Source organism: Dendrobates tinctorius, unplaced genomic scaffold (assembly GCF_039654945.1).
Source record: "Dendrobates tinctorius isolate UK_male_01 unplaced genomic scaffold, ASM3965494v1 ptg000107l, whole genome shotgun sequence".
NCBI classification, from domain to species: domain Eukaryota; kingdom Metazoa; phylum Chordata; class Amphibia; order Anura; family Dendrobatidae; genus Dendrobates; species Dendrobates tinctorius.
In genome coordinates this window covers 26,382,500-26,410,470 of record NW_027361775.1, presented here as the reverse complement: position 1 = coordinate 26,410,470, position 27,971 = coordinate 26,382,500, and the positions used below count along the sequence as shown (strand labels likewise).

The window sequence follows — 27,971 nt, the reverse complement described above, 5'->3', positions numbered from 1 at the left end:
AGAGGACGTACAAAATCCTATGATGCTTATTAGCTAGAAGAATCATATGTTATGCTGGAACAAGGATCTTTCTAGTCTACAATAAACCTCCACCCATCGTCATGTTTCATAAATTAATTCTGAGAATGTATTTCAGTGGTAGATCCCGGGATTCAGATATTTTATACTGCGCATTATCGAGATGTAAAAATGATTTGAACCAGATTAGATTATCGCTAGAACCTGCTTATGCCTAAAAGTAAGCAAAATAGTAGTCACGGCAGTCAATATGGCATTAGCAGGAGGCATTCACAGCTACACATCATTGATCGGCTAGTAGCAGGCATCAAACACAGCTTAGCCATGTTAGTGTCAGCTCTAAGTGCTCAGTTATTACTAAGTTCATGGTGCGGGGAGAGCAGATTCTAGTACAGAACTGTTGAGCTCGGCTGAAACCAGGTAACAGATCAATTATGGAAAAATACACATATACCTAAGATGATGTACATGATCAAACTAAAAGAAGTACAGCAGGATAGATCCAATGGCAGCTGATGGGAAATTAGAGCCTACAGGAACATCTTTAGGCAGTGATATGTCCAAAAAGGGGCAAATTTAACAAGGAGTTCTAGTGGCAGAAATGAATACAACTTTCTATCTACATTATTATGAGACAACATTGTATGTTGGGGATAGTAGAGAGTTTTTAAATTGCTCAACATAGAAGGCAGAACCGTTGAAGGAACCCGGGTACAATTCTTCTGCTTTACAGACACATTAGCCTAAGAAACATTCTTTTTAATAAATAACTAAAAATACCCAATAAATGGTGAATTTTACAGTTATCAATGGGGTTAATCTAAAATAATGTTGAAAAGATTAGGCATCTTAAATTTATAGATCTTCAAGCAGTTCAGGACCGGGTCATTTTCTCTTGTTCCTAACCAGCCACATTTTCACTTATTTTTGTTGCGACCACAAAGGACAGCTAAACACACTTAAATAGTAGCCCCTTTTTATTTTTAAATATTTAACAGGCCTAGAAATAGCAGTTCAGGCTGGCAGTATCTCTTTTTTTTATCAGTTTTGCTTTAATTATTTATGTAATTATTTATGCTTTTATTTTTAGTTTATTTCTGTTTTCATTATATACTGTATATATATTTTTTTATTATTTATTTCACACACTGTGCTTCCCCATAAGATGTTAAAGGGGTTTTCCCATCTCCAAGATCCCATCCCAATATGTAGTAGGTGTAATAATAATAATATTAGCAAATAGCTCCAATTAGAAATATAGCATAGTTTATCTGATTCGCTATTTCTCTTTCCTCATGTGCAGGTATTGCAAGACCTTAGGTATTCATGGTTAAGACCACTAGCAACTAGCTAACTGTCACAATATGAAATAATCAGGAAAAAAAACAAGAAACAGGCAGAGATGCTTACCTGTATAGACAGGCCTCAATACATCTGCACTAAACAAGGTGCAGCGGACCCAAGTAAAGTGGCAAGTGCACCATATCCTACCATAGGCATGATTCAGAAGGTATGGGACACCATTAAAAGGATCAGAGGGGTGGATGAGCTGACTAGGTACTCACCGGTGTGGGACAATGAGCATCTGCTGGAACTTAATAAGCTGCGTCAAATGGGCAATTGGAAGGCGAAAGGAGTGAGATATGTGTGCCAGCTGCAGAGTGGAACGGACCTGAAGACCTTTGAGACATTGAGAGAGGAATTTGATTTGCCTTCGGTATGGGGGTTTCAATACTATATGCTTCGACATGCTTGGAGGGCACAGTGTAGATTGGGAGCCATGACGGTTCAGAGCGACATTGTACTAGACTTTGTGTGTATGAAGGGAGGGACGAGGGGAGTTATATCGAGCATATATCATGATCTACTACACTCTTATCTGGGGGACAATCACCTCACTGCAAAGAGTAAATGGGAAAGGGAGGTGGGTATCCTCACAACAGAACAATGGGAGGCTATTCTTGAATATGTCCCGAAGATCTCCCTAAGCGAGCAGGCACGGCTCTCCCAATTATATGTAATACATAGAACATACAAAACACCGCTGGTCCTATTCAAGGCGGGCTTGAGGGGAGACTCTAGCTGCCCTAGATGTGGCACAGACCAGGCCGGACTGTTACACATGCTATGGTTGTGTCCACGGCTGGTGGCATACTGGCTGGTCGTTATCAACAAAATTGAGAGAGCTTATGCATGTACGCTCGACAGGAATCCAGTGCTGTGTGTTTTGGGGAAGGTGGATGGGATACCTGTCTCAGAACATTACAAGGTGGCAATAGCGAGGTTGCTGTATGTGGCACGCAAACTAATAGCACGAAAATGGAAGGATACGGAACCCCCCACTAGGAGGGAATTTATTGCTCAGACACGTACGGTAATGCATTTAGAGGAAAGCATTTACAGGCGAAGGCATGGTGAAAGAACTTTCGAAAAAATATGGTCCGCCTGGATGGCGGTGATATGATTGCTAAGACTCTCAAGTATACCCGGCATAAGGAGTATTGGGGGAGGGGGGAGGGGGGGTGGCTTTGATTGTATTACTACAAGAAATGTGAATTGTTACATGTGTATTGATATCCACTGTTTATTGTTTAAAATCTTTTGAAACCTAAATAAAAATAACTGGTTTAAAAAAAAAAAAAAGTGGCAAGTGCACAGGTGCAATAATACCAAATGAGACAGCCAGCCTACAATCAGGGATTGGCCATGTGGCACACCAGTGCAAAAAAATAATCAATATGTGACAGTGTTCACACAGGGAATGCAGAGCATATGGTTCACAGCCTCTTAGCAACACCATAGAGGGGGGCTGCCCAGTGCTAACTATAATGCATTCTATGTGAACAGAGGCCACAGTTTACAGAACCATTTGGGTCCGACTGCACCCTGAAAAAGATATAAAGTGCACAAAAACATATCAATATATGTAAGGTATTGGTTGATGTTCTGGCCATAATATGGAAATATCAGTGGTAGTAACCTTGGATACCTAAGATCCTGGAATACCTGCACATGAGGAAAAAGACATAGCAAATCAGAAAAATTATACTACATTGCTAATATCATTATCACACCTACTACATATTGGGAGTTGTGGGAGGCATTTTAACATATTAATACATTAGTTTCTTTACTGATTTTCCCTGTAACTGGTACTAGTCTATTAGCCCCAGTTACAGGGGAAATTCAACCTCCTGCCTGCATAGCAGAGTTGTCTGTCTCCTAGTACCTAGCAGGTTCTGTTCCCTCTCTACATCCAGTATTCATATGATCACTGGGACAGGAGAAACAAGTCGTTTTAGTCAAGTCAGTATATAGTCTATGCGCAATGCAGAAGCAGTTAAAAGGAATCTGTCACCAGGCTTTTGCTACCCTATGTGAGAGAAATATATTGTAGGGGCAGATACTCTGTTTCTTGCAGTTTTTTATGTGCTGCAGATCTACCAGTTCTCTGATTGCAGACCTCTGGTTAACCCACCCACACCACTGATTGAAAGAGTTCCGTGTACACTGTGCATAGACAAAAAGTTACCAATCAGTGTGGTGGGCGGGGTTATACAGAGCCATTGAATAAGGAAAACTTAATTACAATAGGTTTATTATTCCTCTAGTGATAATCTCCTGCTAATAAAACAGTGATTTTATCAATCAGCAAACAGCACAGTGAGTGATACATAGCTGGAATCCAGGTCTTTATTTCTACATTCTGCTGATGTCAGAAGCCTCTTTCACACATCCGTCTGTCACCATCAGTCAAAATCCGCCGTTTTGCTAAAAAAACGGATCCGCCATTTTTGGATCTTGACGGATGGTCATCCGTTGGATCTGTTTTTATACGGATCCGCCAAAATTTTGGCGTCCGCCGACTTGCCCGGACGGACAATGCAACGTTTTTGTTTTTTTTTTTATCTCTCTCTCTCTCCTTTTCCAGGCACGGTTTCCTTTAAATGTCTGCCTTTTTAGGTCAGTTGTAATCCGCCAAAATGGCGGAAAGCGGATCCGTCGGTGGATTGAAACAAACGGGTGTCAGCGGACCGTTTTTTTTTTTACGGATCCGTTTTCCGCCATTTTGGCGGATTTCAACTGACCTAAAAAACATATGTGTGAAACAGGCTGGTAAAAACAAGTGACAGATTCCCTCTAAAGTACACAATGGCTTTTTTAGACACCTGTAATGAATATACTTTGTAATATGCTGGAAATATGAGAAAACAATATGTAAAGTCAGATACCCAATAGGAGTAACATTACAAAGAACGGTGAGGAAGTGTAACACTAAACTAGTTTCATGAACTTACAGTTCCAGGTCTGGTGAAGTCAATGCTTTGAGCTGCGCTTTGTCTCAACTGGCTGTTAAAAAGTCGCGTACATACACTCTGCAGATATTCAGGCGTTATCTGAAAGCAGATCACAGAAACCACATTTTACACAGAGTGTCAAAATTAAAATCTAATTGCCCATTAACATAACATGAATGGAATTGACAATGGTTAAAGAGGACCTTTTTACAATATCAAGAGTGGCCACTTTTTGCTGTTGCTCAATTCCTGCTGCTCCCCTGAATATTCAGTTTTCAGATTTTTTTTTTTTTTTTTTTTTAAATCCACCGTACGGTTTCAGCGATATGGTTCTTTTTACTTTCTGCTAATTTTTATGACCTTGACTTTTTACCAATGAGGCATTGCTTACAGATTAATTATACAGAGCAGTTTAACCCCTTCATAATCCAGCCTATTTTGACCTTGATGACCTGGCCATTTTTTGCAATTCTGACCAGTGTCCCTTTATGAGGTAATAACTCAGGAATATTTCAACGGATCCTAGCAATTCTGAAATTGTTTTTTCGTGACATATTGGGCTTCATGTCAGTGGTAAATTTAGGTCAATAATTTTTGCGTTTATTTGTGAAAAAAAATTGGAAATTTGGCGAAAATGTTGAAAATTTTGCAATTTTCAAATTTTGAATTTTTATTCTGTTAAACCAGAGAGTTATGTGACACAAAATAGTTAATAAATAACATTTTCCACCTGTCTACTTTACATCAGCACAAATTTGGTTATAAGGGTTAAAAGTTGACCAGCAATTTCTCATTTTTACAACAAAATTTACAAAACCGTTTTTTTTTAAGGACCATTTGAAGTCAGTTTGAGGGGTCTATATGGCTGAAAATACCCAAAAGTGACACCATTCTAAAAACTGCACCCCTCAAGCTGATCAAAACCACATTCAAGAAGTTTATTAACCCTTCAGGTGCTTCACAGCAGCAGAAGCAATATGGAAGTAAAAAATGAACATTTAAATTTTTAGTCACAAAAATGATATTTTAGCAACAATTTTTTTATTTTCCCAAGGGTAAAAGGAGAAAGTGGACCCTAAAAGTTGTTGTCCAATTTGTCCTGAGTACGCTGAAACCCCATATGTGGAGGGGAACCACTGTTTGGGCGCATGGCAGGACTCGGAAGGGAAGGAGCGCCGTTTGACTTTTTGAATGGAAAATTAGCTCCAATCGTTAGCGGACACCATGTCGTGTTTAGAGAGCCCCTGTGTGTCTAAACTTTGGAGCTCCCTCACAAATGACCCCATTTTGGAAACTAGACCCCCTATGGAAATTATCTAAATGCATAGTGACCACTTTGAACCCCCAGGTGCTTCACAAATTGATCCGTAAAAATGAAAGTACTTTTTTTCACAAAAATTTTGTTTTAGCCTCAATTTTTTCATTTCCACATGGGCAACAGGATAAAATGGATCCTAAAATTTGTTGGGCAATTTCTCCTGAGTACACTGTTACCTCACATGTAGTCATAAACCACTGTTTGGGAGCATGGCAGGGCTCGGAAGGGAAGGAGCGCCATTTGACTTTTTGAATGGAAAATTAGCTCCAATCATTAGCAGACACGATGTCGCGTATGGAAAGGCCCTGTGTGCTTAAACATTCGCGCTCCCCCACAAGTGACCCAATTTTGAAAACTAGACCCCCAAAGGAGCTTAAAAAGATGTGTGGTGAGCACTCTGAACCCCCAAGTGCTTCATAGAAGTTTATAACGCAGAGTCGTGAAAATTAAAAATCATTTTCCTTCAAAAAATGATCTTTTAGACTGCAATTTTTTTATTTTCACAAGGGTAACAGGAGAAATTGGACCCCAAAAGTTGTTGTCCAGTTTGTCCTAATTATGCTGGTATCCCATATGTGGGGGAACCACTGTTTGAGTGAGTGGCAGGGCTCAGAAGGGAAGGAGTGCCATTTGACTTTTTGAATGGAAAATTAGCTCCAATCATTAGTGGACACCATGTTGTGTATGGAGAGCCCCTGTGTGCCTAAACATTGGAGCTCCCCAACAAGTGACTCCATTTGGGAAACTAAACCCCCAAGGAACTTATCTAGATGTGTGGTGAGCACTTTGAACCCCCAAGTGCTTCACGGAAGTTTATAAGGCACAGCCGAGAAAATAAAAAATCTTTTTTTTCCTCAAAAAATGATTTTTTCAGCCCGCAATTTTTTATTTTCACAAGGGTAACAGGAGAAATTGGACCCCAATAGTTGTTATCCAGTTTGTACCGAGTACGCTGGTACCCTATATGTGGGGGGGGGGGGGAGACCACTGTTTGGGCACACGTTGGGGCTCGGAAGAGAGGGAGCACTGTTTGACTTTTTGAATGCAAAATTGGCTGGAATCAATGGTGGTGCCTTGTACCGTTTGGAGAGCCCCTGATGTACCTAAACAGTGGAAACCCCTCAATTCCAGCTCCAACCCTAACCCCAACACACCCCTAACCACAACCCTAACCCCAAAACACCAATAACCCTAAGCCTTACCCTAATCCCATCCCCAACACACCCCTAACCCTAATCTTAACCCTAATTCTAACTCTAACCCTAATTCCAACCCTATTCCCAACCCTAATTCCAACCCTAACCCTAATTCCAACCCAAGCCTAATTCTAACCCTAACCCTAGTGGAAAAATAAAAATAAACATATTTTCTTTATTTTATTATTTCTCCCTACCTATGGGGGTGATAAACGGGGGGGTTTATTAACTTTTTTTTTTATTTTGATCACTGTGATAGAGTTTATCACAGTGATCAAAATGTACCTGTAATGAATGAATGAATCTGCCGGCTGGCAGATTCGGCGGGCGCACTGCGTAGTGCGCCCGCCATTTTGGAAGATGGCAGCACCCATAGAGTATGAAGCAGGGACACTGGGAGGGAGACTGGGACTCAGGAGGTACTGGGGGGGCATCAGCAGGCAGAGGGCAGGGGAGGGGGAGCACTGACGGCGGCTGCAAATCTCTGACGTAAGTCGGTGGCAGGGGCAGATCGCCCCCGTCACCCGGGGGGGGGGGGGGGGGAAGTCAGATCGCAGTCTCCTGCCTTGGCCGATGATATTGCATCATCGGCCACGGCTGGATTGTAATATTTCACCAAATTTCACTGGTGAAATATTGCAATCACTCTGATTGGCTGCTTCACTTTCAACAGCCAATCAGAGGGATCGTAGCCACGGGGGCTAAGCCACCTGGGGTGAAGTACACAGCCTGCGTGTCGGGTGACCTTTCAGTGACCCCGGTCACCCGACCCACAGGACCGCGATCTCGCCACATAGGCGTCACAGGTCGGATTGGCACTGACTTTCATGATGCCTACGTGGCGTTAAAGGTCGGGAAGGGGTTAAATACACATCCCAATAGAATACTTTGAGAAAGGCCCCCTTGGTATAAACTATAACACTAAATGAAAAGAAATATAAATAAACATAACACCCAAACCCATTTCCTTAGACGTAGGAAGGGTTAACACTCTGTATAATCAATAAACATACTGATCTTATAGTTGCTGGACCATAAATGATCAAGAAGGGTCAGACACAAAAATAATAAAAAGGAATTCATGACGGTTTATGCACAAGCACTTTGCTGTCTACCAACAGTTTAGCATTCATAGATTGGTGATCCATGCATTGAGGTTTTTTAGCCTTATTAGCACATTTTGTGCAATGTACTGTTCATTGTATTGTACCATGTGTATGAATTAGAAAACCCTGTCTTTTCAGGATTTTGGTTGTTAGTTTTCTTCCCCTTTATCTGATCTCTTCAATTTTTGTCTGGTTTGAGGCACCAACAAATACTATTTTTTGTGTTATTTCTCAATAAAATTCCTTTTTATTATTTTTGTGTGACACTTCTTGATCATTTATGGTCCTGCAACTATAAGATCAGTATGTTTATTCACTAAATAAAAAGGCCTATAACTCTGGCACCGTATGGCACATTTAAATAAAACAATATTCAAGGGAGCAGTAGTAATAAAATAATAGCAAAAACTGGTGAATTTTGACTTGGTGACAGGTTTAGGTTAAAGGGGTGTGAGGCAGCAGATTTATGAATCCCCCCAGCGCACGCATTGTGCACTGCGGTGATTCGTCGGTTTCAGACCCAGGACCGGTCAGTGGGTGCGGTCTCTTTTCCATACACTTGTATGGAGCGAGACCAAGCCCTTCTAGGAGTGCGGCCAGCTAGTGGGTGTGGCCGGTTAAAGGGCGCAGCCTCGCTCCATACAAGTGTATAGAGAGCGAGGCAGTGCCCACTGGCCAGGAGTATGTATAACTCTTACATATCCTACAGTCCAGGACCTGAAACCGGCAAATTCCTGCAGGGCACAATGTGTGCACTGGGGGATTCATAAGTCTGAAGAAAATGAAGAAAAATTCAGCTCCATAGGAAAATCAGGTTTCCAAATTTATTCCAACATGGATAATGAACGAATTAGGCTCCAAGACTGCATCAGCTCACACAGGAGCGACATAAGCGACGCGTTTCGATCGCTACATGCGATCTTTATCAAAGCTTTGATAAAGATCGCATGTAGCGATCGAAACGTTCATTATCCATGTTGGAATAAATTTGGAAACCTGATTTTCCTATGGAGCTGGATTTTTCTTCATTTTCTTCATTGAATTGACCACTGCAGGATGGTGTTCCGTGCTCCTACTTAGTCGGTGAGCTGGCATTACAATTTTTATAGGATTCTTAAGTCTACAGTCACACAAAGTAATTTCAGTCTTATCGATTTGTACCGGACAACCCCTTTAAGTTATGTACTTACTAGACTAGATCAGATGATTTACAAAAAGCTGTGAACATGGAGAAGGGGTTTCACATAAAGGCTTCCCAGCCCCCCTTTACATTATGATAAATAGAATGATGGACTGGACGGACAACCTACTGTATGTATAAAGCCATCAAATGTTCAGGATTTTTCCAGTACTGAAAGGAAAGTACAAAATTACTGAAATCTTAAAGAAGCACTCTTCCCATCAAAGTTTTTCTCCTCTTAATATATTGCAATCATCATATTACGCAGCACTGTGTACTTACAATTGCTCATTTTTCCCTTCTACCTAGCTAATTCTTCTCTGCTCTATGTAGAAACCGAAAGTCTCTTGTCCCTCAATGCTCTCTTCAACTCCTGACCCAGCTGCTCCGTCCCATCACCCTGCCATTGACTTTTGCTGTGACTGATGAGTCACACAGAAAATTGACCACATGTTTCTACATAGAGCTTAGAAGGATTCAGCTAGTCTCTTTTTAATCATGTGATGTCATAGATCTAATGGAAAACAGAAGGGTTAGCTGGGTAGAGAGGTAAAATGAGCAATTATAAGTACACAGTGCCATATAATATGATGTCTGCAATATAGTAAGAGGAAACAAATTTTGATGGGAGTGCTTCCTTAACCCCCTTTGACCCGAAGCCTGACCAGGCCAAATTTTACAATTCTGTCCAGTGTCACTTTATGTGATAATAACTCTGGAACGCTTCAATGAGTCCCAGTAATTGTAAGAATGCTTTTTCGTAACCTATTGTACTTTATGTTAGTGGTAAATTTAGGCCTAATTTTTTTTTTTATAGATATATATATTTGCGCTAGCAGTAATATCCTAAAGAAATATTTCTTTAGGATATTACTTCTAGCGCAAATATACAGTATATATCTATAAGTCTCAGTATTATTGCTGTATCAGACAAATAGGGTGGTATTGTCTGAATACTTGCTGCTTTAATATCTTTTGCGTAGCACCCCAGCTTGTTTATCATTATCACTCATTTTTTTTAGTTTATTTGTGAAAATATCAGAATTTCGCCCAAAAAATGTAAAATTCTGCAATTTTCAAACTTTTAATTTTTATACCCCTAAACCAGTTAACCATGCTGTACAAAATCATTTATACATAACATCTCCCATATGTTTACTTTACATCAACAACATTTTTGAAACTCAGGAAGTCAAAAGGAAAATGGTTTTGTTTTGTTTTAGAGACCACATCACATTTGAAGTGACTTTGAAGGGCCTATATGACAGAAAATACCAAAAGTGACACCATTTTAAAAACTTCACCCCTCAAAGTGCTCAAAACCACATTTAAGAAGTTTATTAACCCTCTAGGCGCTTCAGAAGAATTAAAGCAATGTGGAAGGAAAAAATGAACATTTTAATTTTTCACTAAAATGTTCATTTAGATCAGGCCCGCCAAAGAATGTTGTGCTGCCCGAGGAGCAGCCTGGGAGATGCCACTCCCTCGTCTTTCGATGCGAATATGTTTGAAAACTGCGTCGCTGGACTGGGGCAGAGCAATGCCCGTTTGTCCCGACCCCTACGTGTAGCGGCGTGATTAGGTCAGCATGCTGCTGATGTCATCAAATTGCTGCTGGCGCCGGGCCACAGAGGACATGGTGGACACCGGTAAGCACTCCAGAAGCCGAAGAGGTTTGTTTTTGTGCTTGGGGTTACATTCTAGGGGCCATTATGGAGCAATGGGGAACACTATGGAAGACAGTATAGGGGATATTATGAGACAATGGGGAACTTTATGGAGAAATGGAGGACATTACAGGGCCATTATGGGGAACATTATGGGGCAATGAGGGCCATTATAGAGCAATGGGGGAACATTATGGGGCAATGGAGAACACTATAAGGACATTATTGGGTAATGAGGAACTTTGTGTGACAACGAGGGACACTATGGGGCAATTAGGGGTTGTGAATGGGGTAATTTTGCAGAGAGGCAGTGCGGGGGAGATTTTATGGAAAGGTGCAATTTGGGGGGACATTATGGCGGAAAATATGGATATTTTGTACATGAGAGCAGTGAGGGGAAATTATTTATTCAGATACACAGTATGGGAGATCTTTATATTTACGGGGCAGTATAATGTTTTTATTTCGAAGGGCACTATGTCAGGATGTGCTGTTGAAGACTGAGAAGAGAGGTGTCTACAGAGACATGCTCTGGTGTAAAATCTCATTATGGCGTCTGTAGTACACAGAGATAAAAGGGAGGAGAACAACTTGAATCAGAGAAGATGTCACCTATAAGGTACCTGAATGCAAACATTTCTTTGTGATGCTCACAATGTCTATTCACTGCTGTTTCCTGTAGGGTTGGCAGTCTGTTGATGGCTGATAGCAACTCCCAGGATCTCCTTAAAATTGATAAGGATATACAGAGAATTGTAGATTCAAGCAATACAATTATATATGGGGCTGACCTGACATTACAATTGATCGCTGTACTAAGCTTGGTGGTGTATACATTTACTGACAGTGGTTCCGGAAGTGCATTCATGTACGCATGATTCTTCTGGCACACACATGTGCTGACAGTAATATTATTATAGCTCCATTTATTCCATACTGCTTTACAAATGAGGGAGGTATACATAATAAAAACTAGTACAGTCATATTAAACACTACAAGTCATGACTGGTACAGGAGGAGAGAGGATCCTGCCCGCGAGGGCTCAATGTAACAAGAATTCTGATCTTGCACATGTAGCTATCCATATTGTGTTTCATGACTATGTTAAAATTTAAAAGGAATCTATCAGCCCATTTTTTGCCTATCAGGAGCCGGCACCGCCATCAGGGTCTTATCTACAGCATTCTGTAATGCTGTAGATAAGCCCCCGATGAAACATGAAAGAGAAGAAAAACACGTTAGATTATACTCACCGGGGGGGGGCGGGTGCAGTGGGTTTCGCGGTCCGATGCCTCCTATCATTATACGATGATGTCCTCCTCCTTGCTTCTCCCTCGGCTGCTGCTCAGGTGTACGTTCTCTGCCCTGTTGAGGGCAGAGTAAAGTACTGCAGTGCGCAGGCGCCGGGAAAGGTCAGAGAGGTCCGATGCCTGCGCACTACAGTACTCTGCTCTGCCCTCAATAGGGCAGAGAAAGTACACCTGCGCAGGAGCCGAGGGAGAAGCATGAGGAGGACGTTATCGTATGAAGATGGGAGGTGCCGGACGGGACAGAGACACCCATCGGACGGGACCGAACGCCAGGGTGAGTATAATATAACTCTTATTTCTTATCTTTTAGGTTACATCGGGGGCTTATCTACAGCATTACAGAATGCTGTAGATAAGCCACTGATGTCAGTGGCGGCAGGTGATAGGCTTAAAATGGGGTGACAGATGCCCTTTAACAATCTTCAAAACTTAGAGATTTGAAAGGAGGATTTGGAGAGTTTCTGCAGCAAAAACTTAGTTTAAGGTGATGTGTGCTCATACTGATTTGTTTTTGGAGCAGGAACTCTACAAATCCTCAAATACTGAAAACTTGGTTCTGGTGATGTATTAATGTACTGATGGTGGTTCGAGTGATGTATTCATTTAAGTACACCTTAATTCTTTCTTCCTTTCCCACCTCTTCCACACAGAGCCCAGCAGTTTCCTCTCACCCTCTGACAAGTTCAAGTCAAGGAGGAGATCTTATATTGTGGCAATTCAAGCAGTATTTTATTCAGGATATCGGGAGCTCTTCTCCACTGTGACTGCTCAGCTCAACTGCATAACTACACCCCACAAATTTTTTTAAATGTAATAAAAATACATAAATTGTGTACCCCAGTAAAACAGCTTGGGGTTCTATGTTTACAGTAGTTATTTGGTAAGTGTCATAGAAGCTGGGCATGGTTGCTTAAAGGGAACCTGTCAGCAGGATTGTGCACAGTAGCCTACAGACAGTGTCAGGTCGGCGCAGTTATACTGAATAAAAGGATTCCTTGGTTGATGAAATCCGTCTTGTGGTGTTTGTTTAATCTCTATTTTCAGTGTTGAGTTAATGATATGCTCGTGGTCTGGGGTGGTCTGTGGGGGGGTCTTCATGTGGTACTCTACTTAGCTATTCAGAATGAAAACTGCAGACAGGTCATTGAGGTTATCCTGATAATTAAAAAAAAATAATAATTTTGAAAATGCTGTCGGCCACGCCTGTGCAGTAGCAGCTATCAGTGTATATTGAGGTGATCCCGTAGCTGCTACTGCACATGCGCTGGCTGCGCCATCTTGCTAAAGAAAAAAAAAACATTTCCTCCTCCAAGATGGCGCCGCTGGCAACTGTACAGTAGCGGCGCTAACTTTGTGCAGGAAATTTTTTTTCTTCTCTAGCAAGATGACGCCGCGGGCGCATGTGCAGTAGTAGCTATGGGATCTCTATATATCAATAGCTGCTACTTGATTTTTTTTTAATATCAGGATAACCTCAATCATAATAATTATATGCACATTACACATGTGATTATGCTCCAGCGCAGGTGCCACGGCTGGCACCTGCCTGCAGAAGGGGTTTTTTTTTAGTATGTATATATAATTTTCATTATGTAAACTAGGGGTCAGGTCATTGAAGGATCTGTGAACTGTCAGAAGCCATACAGATGAATACCTAATTGAAGCAACGCATGAAGACCCCCCCACAGGCTGCCCCAGAGATTAGCACAAACCTGAAAATAAAGATTAAACAACCACAAGACGGATTTCATCAACGAAGGTGTCAATGCAATCAGTATAACGACACCGACCTGACACTGTCTGTAGGTTACTAAGCACAATCCTGCTGACAGGTCCCTTTAAACTTCTTTGTTGTGTATGTGAAAAACCATAGCAATTAGACTTCATTACACAGGGGAACAGCAGAATGTACCATGAGATGAATTTAGCCAGTGGCCAATACCACGTGTGATACAGGTTTGCATAAAATGACACGTGATAAAAATAGCAAATTTAATTTTTTACCTGTCTTATCTGTCATAATAAAAATGCAGCTCAATCTATAGGTTGGGGGTCCTTTTTAAGGTGTCAGCTTCCATTTGCAAAGATAGTAATTTTTTTCTGATAAGTGATGCTAAAGGGGGCAAATATCATCGTTATGCATAAGTCATCCAGTCCATATTAGTATTTGGTTTTTGGTTAAGGAAGAGGATTTTAAATTAAAAGGGGGTTGCCTGAGAAAATAATGGGCTTAAGCATAGCAATAATAACTAGATGTGTATTTCCTGAAGGAAGTACAGATAGTGCTTTGAAATGGTGCCCGGGCTGCCCCTTTAAGAGACACTTGTGTGCTGCCCCTGCAAGACTTTCAACTCAGGATCCGTTTTAACTGTGGGTGCCTCTCAGGGGCCACTTTGGCCTGTGGGGCCCCTCAGGGTCTGATTTGGTGGGTGGGGCCCCTCAGGATCCGATTTGATGGCCTGGGCTCCTCAGGGCTTGAATTGGTGGACGGGATCCCTCAGGGTTCGATTTTGTGGCCGGGGCCCCTCAGGGTCCAATTTGGTGAGCGGGGCCACTCTGGGTCCGATTTGGAGGCCAGGGTGGCTCAGCCTCCAATTTGTAGGCCGGGGTGGCTCAGCCTCCGATTTGGAGCCTGGGGTCACTCAGCTTTTGATTTGGCGCGCAGGTCCTTTAAGACTCATTTTGGTGCATCGGCCCTTTAAGAATCACTTTGGCGCATCGGCCCTTTAAGAATCACTTTGGCGCGTCGGCCCTTTAAGAGCTAGTTTGGCTCACTGGGCTTCTAAATCCACTTTGGCGCACATTCTCTCTCAGGGGCGTGCATCATGTGATGAAGCTAGATTTGCATTTGTGCTGTGGGTTTCGCTTTAAGAGCTGATATTATCTGCCAGAATCTGTGTCCTGGGGGCGTCATGTGAAGTTCGTAGGCATTGGCATAGTAACTGTGTGTGCCTGCGTATATCAATGAGCTTAACTGTCATTTCAATCGGCTCAGGGCATGTTTTGTCTGTGACAACATTTCCCCATTGAAAAGCATTTAGAGAATGTATTCCAATGACGGGAAAAAAAAATTTCTAACGCAAATTGTGCAAAAACTACAAATCCGATCGACACGAAAAATACTTAGCACACCTCTCGTGGACGCTGGCTTCGAAACGACACCTCAACGGAGTCTGTGCGTGTAGCGGTTCGGGCCGCATTAATTGCGGAAATCAACTGAAGAAGAATAAGTTAGCAGCGTTCGGATTACAATATAGTGGTTTATTCAAACCACTATAATTATGCTTAGAATTAGTAATGCCGTGGGTTATGTGTTGTCAATCTGTTTTAAATATCCTCTCAGAACTATAGGAGAACAGGATAAATATGTTGGGCTGTCTCTCTTATGGGGGAGTTGTTTTCTGTTATTGTATCAAACAAGAAAAATAATTAAAAAATAATTAATAATTAATAATTAATAATTAATTAAAAAATGTTTTCTTTAGGCTGTGGGCCCACGTAGCGTTTTAAAACGCTCACTAAAAACCGGACTCCTTCCCAGAAATCGCGCGGTTTTTTCCGCGCGATTTCACCGCAATTTTACCGCGATTATGATCGCGATTTTGCCGCAATTTTCGCGTGCGATATTCAAGCACTTTCCAAGCGATTTGAAGCATCGCTTGGAAAGTGATTGACAGGTTGGTCACACTCGTCAAACATAGTGTTTGACAAGTGTGACCAGGTTTTTACTATTGAGGCCGCCTATGCGGCATCAATAGTAAAAGATAGGATGTTAAAATGCTAAAAAAAATAAAAAAATCGGGGTATATTTACCTTCCGACGTCCCGCGCTGCATTCCCGGGCCACAGCGTTCCCAGTAATGCCTTGCGAGACCTGTGATGACGTAGTCTCGCGTTACTATAGCGATCTCGCGAGACCACGTATCACAGGACCTTGCCGCAAGGCATTACTGGGAACGCTGAGGCCGGGAATGCAGCGCGTGACGCCAGAAGGTAAATATACCCCGATTTTTTATTTTTTATTCTTTTTTTAACAGGGGTATGGTACCCAGGGCCTGGAGGACAGTCTCCTCTCCTCCACACTGTGGGTACCAACCGCACATGAGACGCTTAACTTCCCGCATGGTGGGCATAGCCACATGCGGGAAGTAAGCGATTCTCATGCATTCCTATGGGTGCGGAATCGCGGCAATTGTTTGCGATTCCGCACAAAAGAATGAGCATGCTGCGATTTTTTCCGCGATGCGATTCCACCGCGGAAAAAAGCGCAGCATTAGCACAACATGTGCGGAATGCCATAGGAATGCATGGGGGGCGTTCTGTACACGATTTTTAAACGTTTTCGCGCCGAAAATCGCGGCAAAAACGCTTAAAAATCGCTACGTGGGCACATAGCCTTAAAGGGAAGGTGCCGTGTTTTTTCATAATTTAATGTAAAAAAGAAAATAGTATAAAAAGATATTGTCCCCTAAGCTTGACTCAGTGGTGTGTATGGATTTTTTTTTTTTCTGTAGTAATGCAGCCACTGGGGGCTGCCATCTTACCTCTCTGGCTGCTGAACGACACTTTCCATGCTCATTTACGGCAGTCCCTGGGCATAAGAGACAATATTCGGCTGCCGACCCTATCTCTTTCATTGCAGCTGCATCAGGAGTGAACTGGCCACGTCCCTGTGGGCAGCTCAATTCACAGCTGTACGTGTGGCCAGGCGCCATCTTATTAGAGCCCAGTGTTTTCCAGTTACACTCTGATGCAAGCCCTGGATGCTGTACTGTTCCAGCATAACGGCTTGGATGTTCATTCTGCACATACCAGCTGTAGGAGAGGAACCAGGACGAGCTCCTGGACACCAAGCTGCTCTTTCCAAAACACACGGCCAGCTGCTGCCCCTGCTCTTGCAAAACATAGGAGGAGCTGCTCCCTGCTGTTTCAAAACACTTGGCAATCTGCTGGACATCTAATCCTCTCCTGTGTGATACTGACTGCTGAGCTGTGTATCTAATCCTCTCCTGTGTGATACTGACTGCTGAGCCGTATATCTAATCATCTCCTGTGTGATACTGTCTGCTGAGCTGTGTATCTAATCCTCTCCTGTGTGATACTGATTGCTGAGCCCTGTATCTAATCCTCTCCTGTGTGATACTGTGTGCTGAGCCGTGTATCTAATTCTATCCTGTGTGATACTGTCTGCTGAGATGTGTATCTAATCCTATCCTGTGTGATACTGTCTGCTGAGCCGTGTATCTAATCCTCTCCTGTGTGATACTGTCTGCTGAGCCGTGTAGCTAATCCTCTCCTGTGTGATACTGTCTGCTGAGCCGTGTATCTAATCCTATCCTGTGTGATACTGTCTGCTGAGCCGTGTATCTAATCCTATCCTGTGTGATACTGTCTGCTGAGCCGTGCATCTAATCCTCTCCTGTGTGATACTGACTGCTGAGCTATGTATCTAATCCTATCCTGTGTGATACTGTCTGCTGAGCCGTGTATCTAATCCTCTCCTGTGTGATACTGACTGCTGAGCCATGTGTCTAATCTTCTGTGTTCTACTGACTGCTGAGCCGTGTATCTAATCCTATCCTGTGTGATACTGACTGCTGATCCGTATATCTAATCCTATCCTGTGTGATACTGACTGCTGAGCCGTGTATCTAATCCTATCCCGTGTGATACTGCTCTCCTGAAATACTCTGTGCTGCTGTCACCCTGCTCCTCCACCATATATCTCCCTCTGTGCCCCCCATAGACCAGCACACTGCTCTCCTGAAATACTCTGTGCTGATGTCACCCTGCTCCTCCACCATATATCTCCCTCTGTGCCCCCCATAGACCAGCACACTGCTCTCCTGAAATACTCTGTGCTGCTGTCACCCTGCTCCTCCACCATATATCTCCCTCTGTGCCCCCCATAGACCAGTACACTGCTCTCCTGAAATACTGTGTTGCTGTCTCCCTGCTCCTCCCCCATATATCTTCCTCTGCCTCTGTGCCCCCCATAGACCAGCGCACTGCTCTCCTGAAATACTCTGTGCTGCTGTCACCCTGCTCCTCCCCATATATCTCCCTCTGTGCCCCCCATAGACCAGCACACTGCTCTCCTGAAATACTCTGTGCTACTGTCACCCTGCTCCCAGAATCCTTGCTGCCTGCCATCCTCAGTGACCGAAGACCCCATTCCTCTCCTCAGATCCTGTCCTGGCGATGTGTGAAAGCGAGGCGACAGGGGCCTGATATATGGTGGAAGGAGCCGGGTGACAGCAGCACAGAGTATTTCAGGAGAGCAGTGTGCTGGTCTATGGGGGGCACCCTGGTCGGTGCCAGGGATTGTACATAGAGTGCTGTGTTTTATACACATGGATGGACCGTCTGCTTGTTTGCTCCACAGAAATCCAGGAAACATGTCTGCTGATTGATGGCCTGTTCTGATCCATACTTTACATGCAAAGACAGTCAGTAACTTTGCAGGCCCCATCAAAATGGCTGCTCACTGTGTTCATAAATGTCATCCTCTCTTTTCCCTTAGCAAACACCCAGAAGGGGAGGAGAGGAGTGACATCACACCCATGTCAGCAGACTCCGCCCATATTTACTCCAGTGCAGTAATGTGAGCTAGTTGCACTAGGTTTTTGTGCCAAACTTCAGTAGCTGCTCCCCCTAGTGTTAACAAGTGGAAATGCCAAACTTTTTAAAATTATTTTTCATATTTTACAAAATTAAAAACAAATGATAGTATTTTTTAAGAAAATGTAAACATTAATTCTTTACATTTTTTCAATTGCTGAAAAAAATTTTTTGGGATGTCACCTTCCCTTTAAATAAATCTGTCAGGCAAGTTTCACACTAGCGTATTCTCCATGCAGCGCACGGCGCCGCTAAGCCCCGCCCCCTGCCCGCCCCATCTGGTCATCGCCACCTATCATTGCACATGGCCGCATGGGATCTGCGCACCCTATCTTTAGCATAGGGTGCGCAGACCGTGCGCTAGTAGGATTTTAGCGTGCGCTGCGCACTTTTGAAGGTGCGTCGAGCGCGCCAAAAGGCAACATGGTGCGTTCGGCGCACACAGGCACACCTTCAAAAGTTTGCACGCTAAAATCCTACTAGCGCACGGTCTGCGCACCCTATGCTAAAGATAGGGTGCGCAGATAGCATGCAGCCGTGTGCGATAGTAGGCGGCGATGACCGGATGGGGCGGGCAGGGAGCCGGCAGAGGGCGGGGCTTAGCGGCGCCGTGCGCTGCATGGAAAATACGCTAGTGTGAAACTAGCCTCAGCAGGTTTTTGTATGGCATCTGAAAACTGCATGATATATGGGGTAGAGAATCTGATTCCGGCAATGTATCACTTACTGGGCTGTTTTCTCTGCTTTAGATGTAGCAGTGAGCAGTGGTCAGAATGCCGGGTTGCACTTTCTGTACATTGTGAGAAAGTTGAAAATCAGTGGTGGGGGCAGGTTACACATATTAGTTGGTCCGCCTTAAGGCTCCGTCACACACAGCGATATCGCTGATTTTGTGACGCCACAGCGATCTCACCAGCGATATCGCTGTGTGTGACATGGATCAGCGACCGGCTCCCCTGCCGGGTATCGCTGATCGTGCAGGATCGTCCTGGGCCATTTTTTGATCGTTAATCTCCCGCTGGCCAGCGCGCATCGCTGCGTGTGTCAGCAGGAGAGCAACGATCAGCGATGCTGCACGCTGGTTTCCAAGGTAAACAGCAGGTATCTAGGAGCCGCGCGGTTCTTAGTTACCCGATGTTTACGTTGGTAACCAGCGTGCACGCTGGTCCTGATCGCTGGAGGGGCTGTCTATGTGACAGCTCACCAGCGATCAGCCTAACGATGTCCCAGCGATCCCATCCATGTCGGATCGTTGGTGGAATCGATGGGACATCGTTATGTGTAACGAGGCCTTTACACATGACACCTAGTCCTCCTGTGATAATCGCCTGCTGATAAAACATTGATTGTTTTGGAACTACAACAAGCAATTCAGTCAGTGACACTTCCCTGGGATCAGGCTCTCCACTACATTATGCTGCTCTCAGATCAAATAGCAATTCCCTTCTGAAAGATTTCCTTAATTAAAAAAATCCTGAATTTGGTAACCTAGTAAAACACCTGGGTGCTCTGTTTCACAGCAGCTATTTGGTAAATGTCCTAGAAGCCGGGCTTCGTTACTGAAGCGTGCTGCTTTGTGTTTGTGATAAGCACCCTGTTGGATTTCATCATACAGGGGAACAGCAGCAGAACGTGACGTGAGCTGAATTTAGCCCGTGGCCAATACTGTGTGTAAGTGTTTGCGTAAAATGACACACTTGCCAAAAATAGTGGGGAAGTCCAGCAGAATGTGACAGGAGATGAACTCAGCCCGTGGCAAATACCGCGTATGATAAGGTTTTGAGTAAAATTACATAAGTGCCAAAAAATAGGTCACTTCATTTTTTTTACTTGACTTATTTAAAGGGATCAGGTCACCATAAAAACACAGCCCAAACTGAGTGGAGTAGATTGAGAAGGGATAGGTTGGGGGATGACATTTTTAGTATGCTTAATTTTGCACAGAGCACCTTCATTTGCAAAAATGGTAATTTGTTTTTTGTTATAAAAATGGGTGGAACAGTTTTAACGCTTTTTTGATTAAAAAATGTCACCGTACTTTGGTTTTTTTTTATATGTTACTGTTTATTTACTTACTGCTTCAACACATTGTGTTTCTTCTAGGTTATTTTTGTCTGTTGTATGGCCATAGTGTACATATGCTCCTATATATTACACATATACCATCAGGCAGTGTCGGATTGGGGTGCCAAGGGCCCACCAGTAATATTGACTTTGGGGGGCCCATTTTTCACCTGTATACAAATATTACATTTCCCCGTTCACAAATTTACCTATATTGCTATAATAATAAACTGGGTAGTTTAGTTAATGAATGAAAGGATGCTGCTTTTTTTCAGAACAGAGTAAATCAATTGAATTATGCTAAGTAATGCCCATACAGTGGGGTTGGGGGCCCAGATCTGCACAGGGGCCCACCGGTGGATTCCCCTGTTCCCCTATGGGCCAGTCCGAGCCTGCCATCAGGCGTGTTGGCCTTGGGGATGTAGCCACCACTTTGGGCTGTGCACCTTATCTACTCAGCTTTCCATAAGCAGATGTTAACACCAGTCAGGCACAGGTCCTGCTCTGCCCCTGTCTACTCGGAGGCCTGTTGGCACATAGTGAAGTGAATACAGGAGTAGGGATCCTCTTGATTGGGTAAACCTTGACATGGTGGGATGGCGTTTATGCTTTGTCAAGTAAATATCCTATGTTTCTATGCATTGTCTTTATTCTAGGTTACTTTTGTCTGTTGTATGGCCACATTATACATGTGCATCTACATACATATTACAGATAAGATAATCCTTTAATCATCCCACCATGGGGAAATTCAGAGCATATAGCCCCCGTTACACACTGCGATATCGCTAGCAATATCGCTGTAAAGTCACCGATTTTGTGACGTAGCAGCGATACTACTAGCGATATCGCTGTGTGTGATACTTACCTCCGACCGGCTCCCCCGCTGCTCATCACTGATCACGCGAGAAGCTCCTGGACCATTCCTCGTCGGTCGCTTCCTGCGGCGCCGACGAGCGACGCATGGAGCCGGGCGGGAGGGCTCAGGATCGCCGCGTCTGACAGGTAAGTAGCGACCCCCGTCCCCAGCGATGTCGCTGGTGAGATCTGCCTGTGTGGCAGCTCACTAGCAACCACCTAGCGATGTACCAGCGATCCTGACCGCGTCATATCGCTGGTCGGGATCGCTGGTGCATCGCTAGGTGTAACGGTACCCTTACAGCAGCAAGGCAGGAACAAGTACAGATACAGATGCATAAAGGCATTACATTGACAGTAGGTAGGTAAATATACGAAAAAAAAAAAGATATAACCGGACTATCACAACTTTGGATCTATCAGTTCACTGTTTGGGTCGTTCTCCGTTTTGGACAGTGCTGGTTATACAGCCTAACTGCAGCAGGAAGGAAGGACTTTCGATAGCGCTCCCTCTCACATTTAGGATGAAGTAGCCGGTCACTGACAGTACTGCACATCTTTGTCACGGTCTCATGCATGGGATGGGAATCATTCTGCACCATGTAGCTTACCTCGGCCAGTATCCTCCTGTCACCTACTTCCTGAACTGGATCAAGGGGGCATCCCAGGACAGAGCTGGCCCTTCTAATCAGTTTGTCCATCCTATTCCTGTCCCTGGTTGATATGCCACTACCCCAGCACGCCACACCAAATAAGATGACTGATGCCACAACAGAGTTGAAGAAGGATGCAAGGAGTGCCCCCCTAACTCCGAAGGCTCCCAGCCTTCTGAGCAGATAAAGCCTACTGTGGCCCTTCCTGTACACTGCATCCAAGTGATGGGCCCAGTCAAGCTTATTATTGAGGATCACACTAAGGTACTTATAGGTGTCGACTATCTCAATGTCATTTCCCTGAATTTCACCACTACTGGTGGATTTTTTTCCCTTGCGAAAGTCCACCACCAATTCCTTGGTCTTCCCGGCATTAATCCTAAGGTGGTTCCTCTGACACCACTCCACAAAAGCTTGGTTAGTATCTCTGTACTCTCTTTCATCTCCTCCTGTGATGAGGCCTACTATAGCAGAGTCATCAGAATACTTCTGCAAGTAGCAGCTAGATGAGTTGCACTTAAAATCCGCAGTGTACAGTGTGAAGAGAAAAGGGGCAAGAACTGTACCTTGAGGTGCCCCTGTATTGCAGATCACCGTGTCTGACACAGTGTCCAGAACCTTTGCAAACTGAGGTCGGCTCGTGAGGTAGTTAAGGATCCAGGGGAGAGTTGGAGGTCCACGCCAACAAGGCCCAGCTTGTCTCTCAGTAGACCTGGCTGTATGGTATTAAAAGCACTAGAGAAATCGAAGAACATTATTCTCACAGTGTTCCCAGGTTTCTCCAGGTGAGAGAGAGTCCTATCTAGGAGGTGGATAATGGCATCATCCACACCAATGCCCGGCCTGTAGGCAAACTGGAGAGGGTCCATATCCGAGCTCACTAGAGGATGGAGACGTGTGAGAACCAATCTCTCTAGTACCTTCATCAGGTGTGATGTCAATGCTACAGGTCTATAGTCATTAAGGTCTTTTGGATAAGGTTTCTTCGGAACTGGTACCACACACGATAATTTCCACAGTTGTGGTACTATACCTATTCTCAAGCTCATATTGAACAGATATGTAATGATCTCACTCAGCTGGTGCCCGAAGGTTCTGATTAGCCTTGCACTGATGCCGTCAGGACCTGAAGCCTTCAAAACTTTTAAAAAACAGCTGTTACTAACAGCTGTTACTGTTACAAAAACAGCTATACTAACTTGGAGGGTGTACAATGGAGAGTGTAGCCAACCCTTTGAGCTGTGCACCATTATGCTCAGTGCTTTTACGTATTACTTTTATTCTTAGTTATTCTATTCTCCTATAGTTTATAAGAGGATTGCTATAAGTATCTTGGGCTGTCTCTCATATGGCGGGATTTGGTGGACGAGATAAAGGGTGTTAGTAAAGTTTCTTGCATATTCTGAGGTTTCTTGTAAATAGGAATCTATGGTGTAGAAGGTTGCAGCCAGACAAGTCCTGGATGGGAGGTAGGTGCAACAGACGTGGCTAGCCTCGGCGATGTAGGAACCGGAGACGAAGGCTCCAGCACAGATGTTTTTTTTTTCATGGGCTTGGATTTTGGGTCCGGGTTTAAGGAACAACTGCAAGAGCTGAGGGGGGACTAGTTGTTCCCATTCTCCCATCCAGGCTTTGCAGCCTGTTTAAAAGGTACCTTGGCTGCTTCAGTGTTGGTCCGTGAGTGAAGGTGGAAAAGACCTGTGACCCTTTGGCGAGTTGTGTGGACCTAATTGTAAATGGGTGGATTGTTTATTTTTATGTTATACCATTTGGTCGAAGAAAGGCCATTTATTTTCTGCAGAACTTTATCGACTGGAAAAACTCTTACAGTTTTGACTTAAGAACTTGCCACATGTACCTCCCTCAGCAGCCACTAAAGAGAGTGAACCCCTTACAATGGGTACAGTATATTTGTGATTTTGAATGTAAAAATGATAACATTGATACAGTCATATGTAAAAGTTTGGGCACCCCTATTAATGTTAACCTTTTTTCTTTATAACAATTTTGTTTTTTGCAACAGCTATTTCCGTTTCATATATCTAATAACTGATGGACTCAGTTATATTTCTGGATTAAAATGAGGTTTATTGTACTAACAGAAAATGTGCAATCTGCATTTAAACAAAATTTGACCGGTGCAAAAGTATGGGCACCCTTATCATTTTCTTGATTTGAACACTCCTAACTACTTTTTACTGACTTCCTGAAGCACTAAATTGGTTTTGTAACCTCATTGAGCTTTGAACTTCATAGCCAGGTGTATCAAATCATGAGAAAAGGTATTTAAGGTAGCCACTTGCAAGTAGTTCTCCTATTTGATTCTCCTATGAAGAGTGGCATCATGGGCTCCTCAAAACAACTCTCAAATGATCTGAAAACAAAGATTATTCAACATAGCTTTTCAGGGGAAGGATACAAAAAGTTGTCTCAGAGATTTAACCTGTCAGTTTCCACTGTGAGGAACATAGTAAGGAAATGGAAGAACACAGGTACAGTTCTTGTTAAGCCCAGAAGTGGCAGGCCAAGAAAAATATCAGAAAGGCAGAGAAGAAGAATGGTGAGAACAGTCAAGGACAATCCACAGACCACCTCCAAAGACCTGCAGCATCATCTTGCTGCAGATGGTGTCACTGTGCATCGGTCAACAATACAACGCATGCATAACGCCTTTTTGTATGACCAAACAACTCAATCTTTGTTTCATTAGTCCACAGGACCTTCTTCCAAAATGTAACTGGCTTGTCCAAATGTGCTTTTGCATACCTCAGGCGACTCTGTTTGTGGCGTGCTTGCAGAAACGGCTTCTTTCGCATCACTCTCCCATACTGCTTCTCCTTGTGCAAAGTGCGCTGTATTGTTGACCGATGTACAGTGACACCATCTGCAGCAAGATGATGCTGCAGGTCTTTGGAGGTGGTCTGTGGATTGTCCTTGACTGTTCTCACCATTCTTCTCTGCCTTTCTGATATTTTTCTTGGCCTGCCACTTCTGGGCTTAACAAGAACTGTACCTGTGTTCTTCCATTTCCTTACTATGTTCCTCACAGTGGAAACTGACAGGTTAAATCTCTGAGACAACTTTTTGTATCCTTCCCCTGAAAAGCTATGTTGAATAATCTTTGTTTTCAGATCATTTGAGAGTTGCTTTGAGGAGCCCATGATGCCACTCTTCATAGGAGAATAAAATAGGAGAACTACTTGCAAGTGGCCACCTTAAATACCTTTTCTCATGATTTGATACACCTGGCTATGAAGTTCAAAGCTCAATGAGGTTACAAAACCAATTTAGTGCTTCAGGAAGTCAGTAAAAAGTAGTTAGGAGTGTTCAAATCAAGAAAATGATAAGGGTGCCCATACTTTTGCACCGGTCAAATTTTGTTTAAATGCAGATTGCACATTTTCTGTTAGTACAATAAACCTCATTTGAATCCAGAAATATAACTGAGCCCATCAGTTATTAGATATATGAAACTGAAATAGCTGTTGCAAAAACCAAAATTGTTATAAAGAAAAAAGGTTAACATTAATAGGGGTGCCCAAACTTTTACATATGACTGTATCAATGATTTTCTGTAATCCCTCTTTTTTCATTTTTTTTCGATTATTGTAACAAACAAAAAAGATTATATACAATCTATAGATATAATCTGTGTGTCTGTATATATAATAGATTATAATGCGTTTTATATATATATACACACACAAGCATACACATTTTTATATGATTAAATAAAAACAACCTTCACTTTGTAACCCAGTAAAACATCTTGGGGTTCTAGGTCTCACAGTCGTTATTTGTTGTGTCCTATATATGCTTAGTTACTGAAACAAACGTCTTTGTGCTTATGGAATAAACAAGACAAACGCATTAGGTTTCATCTTACAGGGGAAGGCAATAGAATGCGACAAGAGATGAATTTAGCCTGTGGACAAGAGTGTGTGCCAAAAGGGCGTGTGTAAAATTACATGACCGGAACAAAAAGGTAGCAAAAATTCCTTTTTGTTCCGGTCTTATGCAGAGGGAACATGTCACCATAAAAATGCAGTTCAATCTGCAGACACCGTGTTATAGAGCAGTGTGAGCAGAAAGGTTTGAATGGGTACACTTCCTTCCAAGCACCCATGAGCAAACCCCCTGACGTGATCGCAGGGTTCTGATGGGTTGCCATAACAGGCAGGGTTCTGCTATACATCCCTGCACAAGCCATGAAAATGTTTCAATGAAAACTTGCCGGTGACTGGCGTTCATAGGAGATTGTGATTTTTAATATAGATTGTTGTGTTGCAGCAAATCATATAAGCGATCGGCTGATCACAGGTTCAAGTCCTGTAAGGGGTCTAAAAAAATTAAAAGTAGATTTTTTATTTTTAAATATATTATTGAGCAGCTCGGTGGTTCAGTGGTTAGCACTGTAAATTTGCAGCACCGGGGTCCCGAGCTTCCTGCGTACACTGTACAATGTGACACATTTTCCAATCAATGGGGAGGATTTACTTAGATTAACTGATCCATTTGCAGCACCGGGGTCCCGAGCTTCCTGTGTACACTGTACATTGTGACACATTTTCCAATCAATGGGGAGGATTTACTTAGATTAACTGATCCAACTCACACACGACACCTAGTCCTGCAGTGACAATCTCCTGCTTATAAAACACGGATTGTATTGAAACTACAACAAGCAGTCCAGTAAGTGACACATCCCTGGAATCCGGCTCTCTGTCACCCCATTCCGCTGCTTTCAGATCAAATAGCAAATATCTCCCGACAGATTTCCTTTAATTAACCTTCAGTTAGTCACGCCGAAATACACTATTAGTCGCATGGGGTCCATGGAACCCCAGTTTTCATACTGAAAAATCAACAACATACAATAAAAAAGAGGGGTGTCTATGCTAGGAAGCTACTTAAATGGACGATTACCTACCTTAAACGCTTGCGGAAAAATGATGAAAACAAACTTGCAATAAATTGTGGTTCTATGTTTGAAGTAGTTAATTAGAAAGTGATGTAGAAGCTGAGCTTAGTTACTGAAACAATCTTGTCATGTGTAACAATGCTACCCACTTGGGAGCGAAATAAGGTATCACAGGGACCGTTTCTATTTAAAAGTCTAGCTGGTTTACTGCAGTCTTAAATACAGACATTGTCCGGCACAAAGTGAAACAAAATAAAAAGTCCATACAATAGTACTGGTTTGCCTAATTGGTACAGCTTTTTAAGGCCCCGTCACACTAAGCGATCTCGCTAGCGAGATCGCGGATTTTGTGACATGCCAGCGAGATCGCTGTGTGTGACGGGGATCAGCAACCGGCCCTCCTGCCGGTTATCGCTGATCGTGCTCGAGCGGCCTGGGCCGTTTTTCGATCGCTGGTCTCCAGCTGCCCAGCGCGCATCACTGTGTGTGGCAGCGAGAGACCAGCGACACTGGTTGCTAATGTAAACGTCGGGTATCCAGGAGCCGCGGCTGTTTACCTTGGAAACCAGTGTGTATGCCGGTTTCCAAGGTAAACAACGGGTATCCAGGAGTCGCGCAGCTCCTGGATACCAGACATTTACATTAGAAACCAGCGTCCAGCGTCGTTGGTCCTGATCGCTGGGGCTAACGATGTCCCAGCGATCCCATCATGTCGGATCGTTGGTGGGATCGCTGGAACATCGTTTAGTGTGACGGGGCCT

General features: G+C 43.4%; 1 protein-coding gene across 5 annotated transcripts in view; it reads right to left on the bottom strand.

The window, feature by feature from the left end:
- Window positions 1-27,971, bottom strand: part of ARMC9 (armadillo repeat containing 9) — a 322,758-nt gene that overhangs the window by 171,984 nt on the left and 122,803 nt on the right. For all 5 annotated transcript variants that reach the window (XM_073589306.1, XM_073589303.1, XM_073589307.1 and 2 more), the window contains one exon: window positions 4,317-4,415. In XM_073589306.1, coding sequence (XP_073445407.1) covers window positions 4,317-4,415 — 99 coding nt within the window. The remainder of the gene's footprint in view (window positions 1-4,316; window positions 4,416-27,971) is intronic.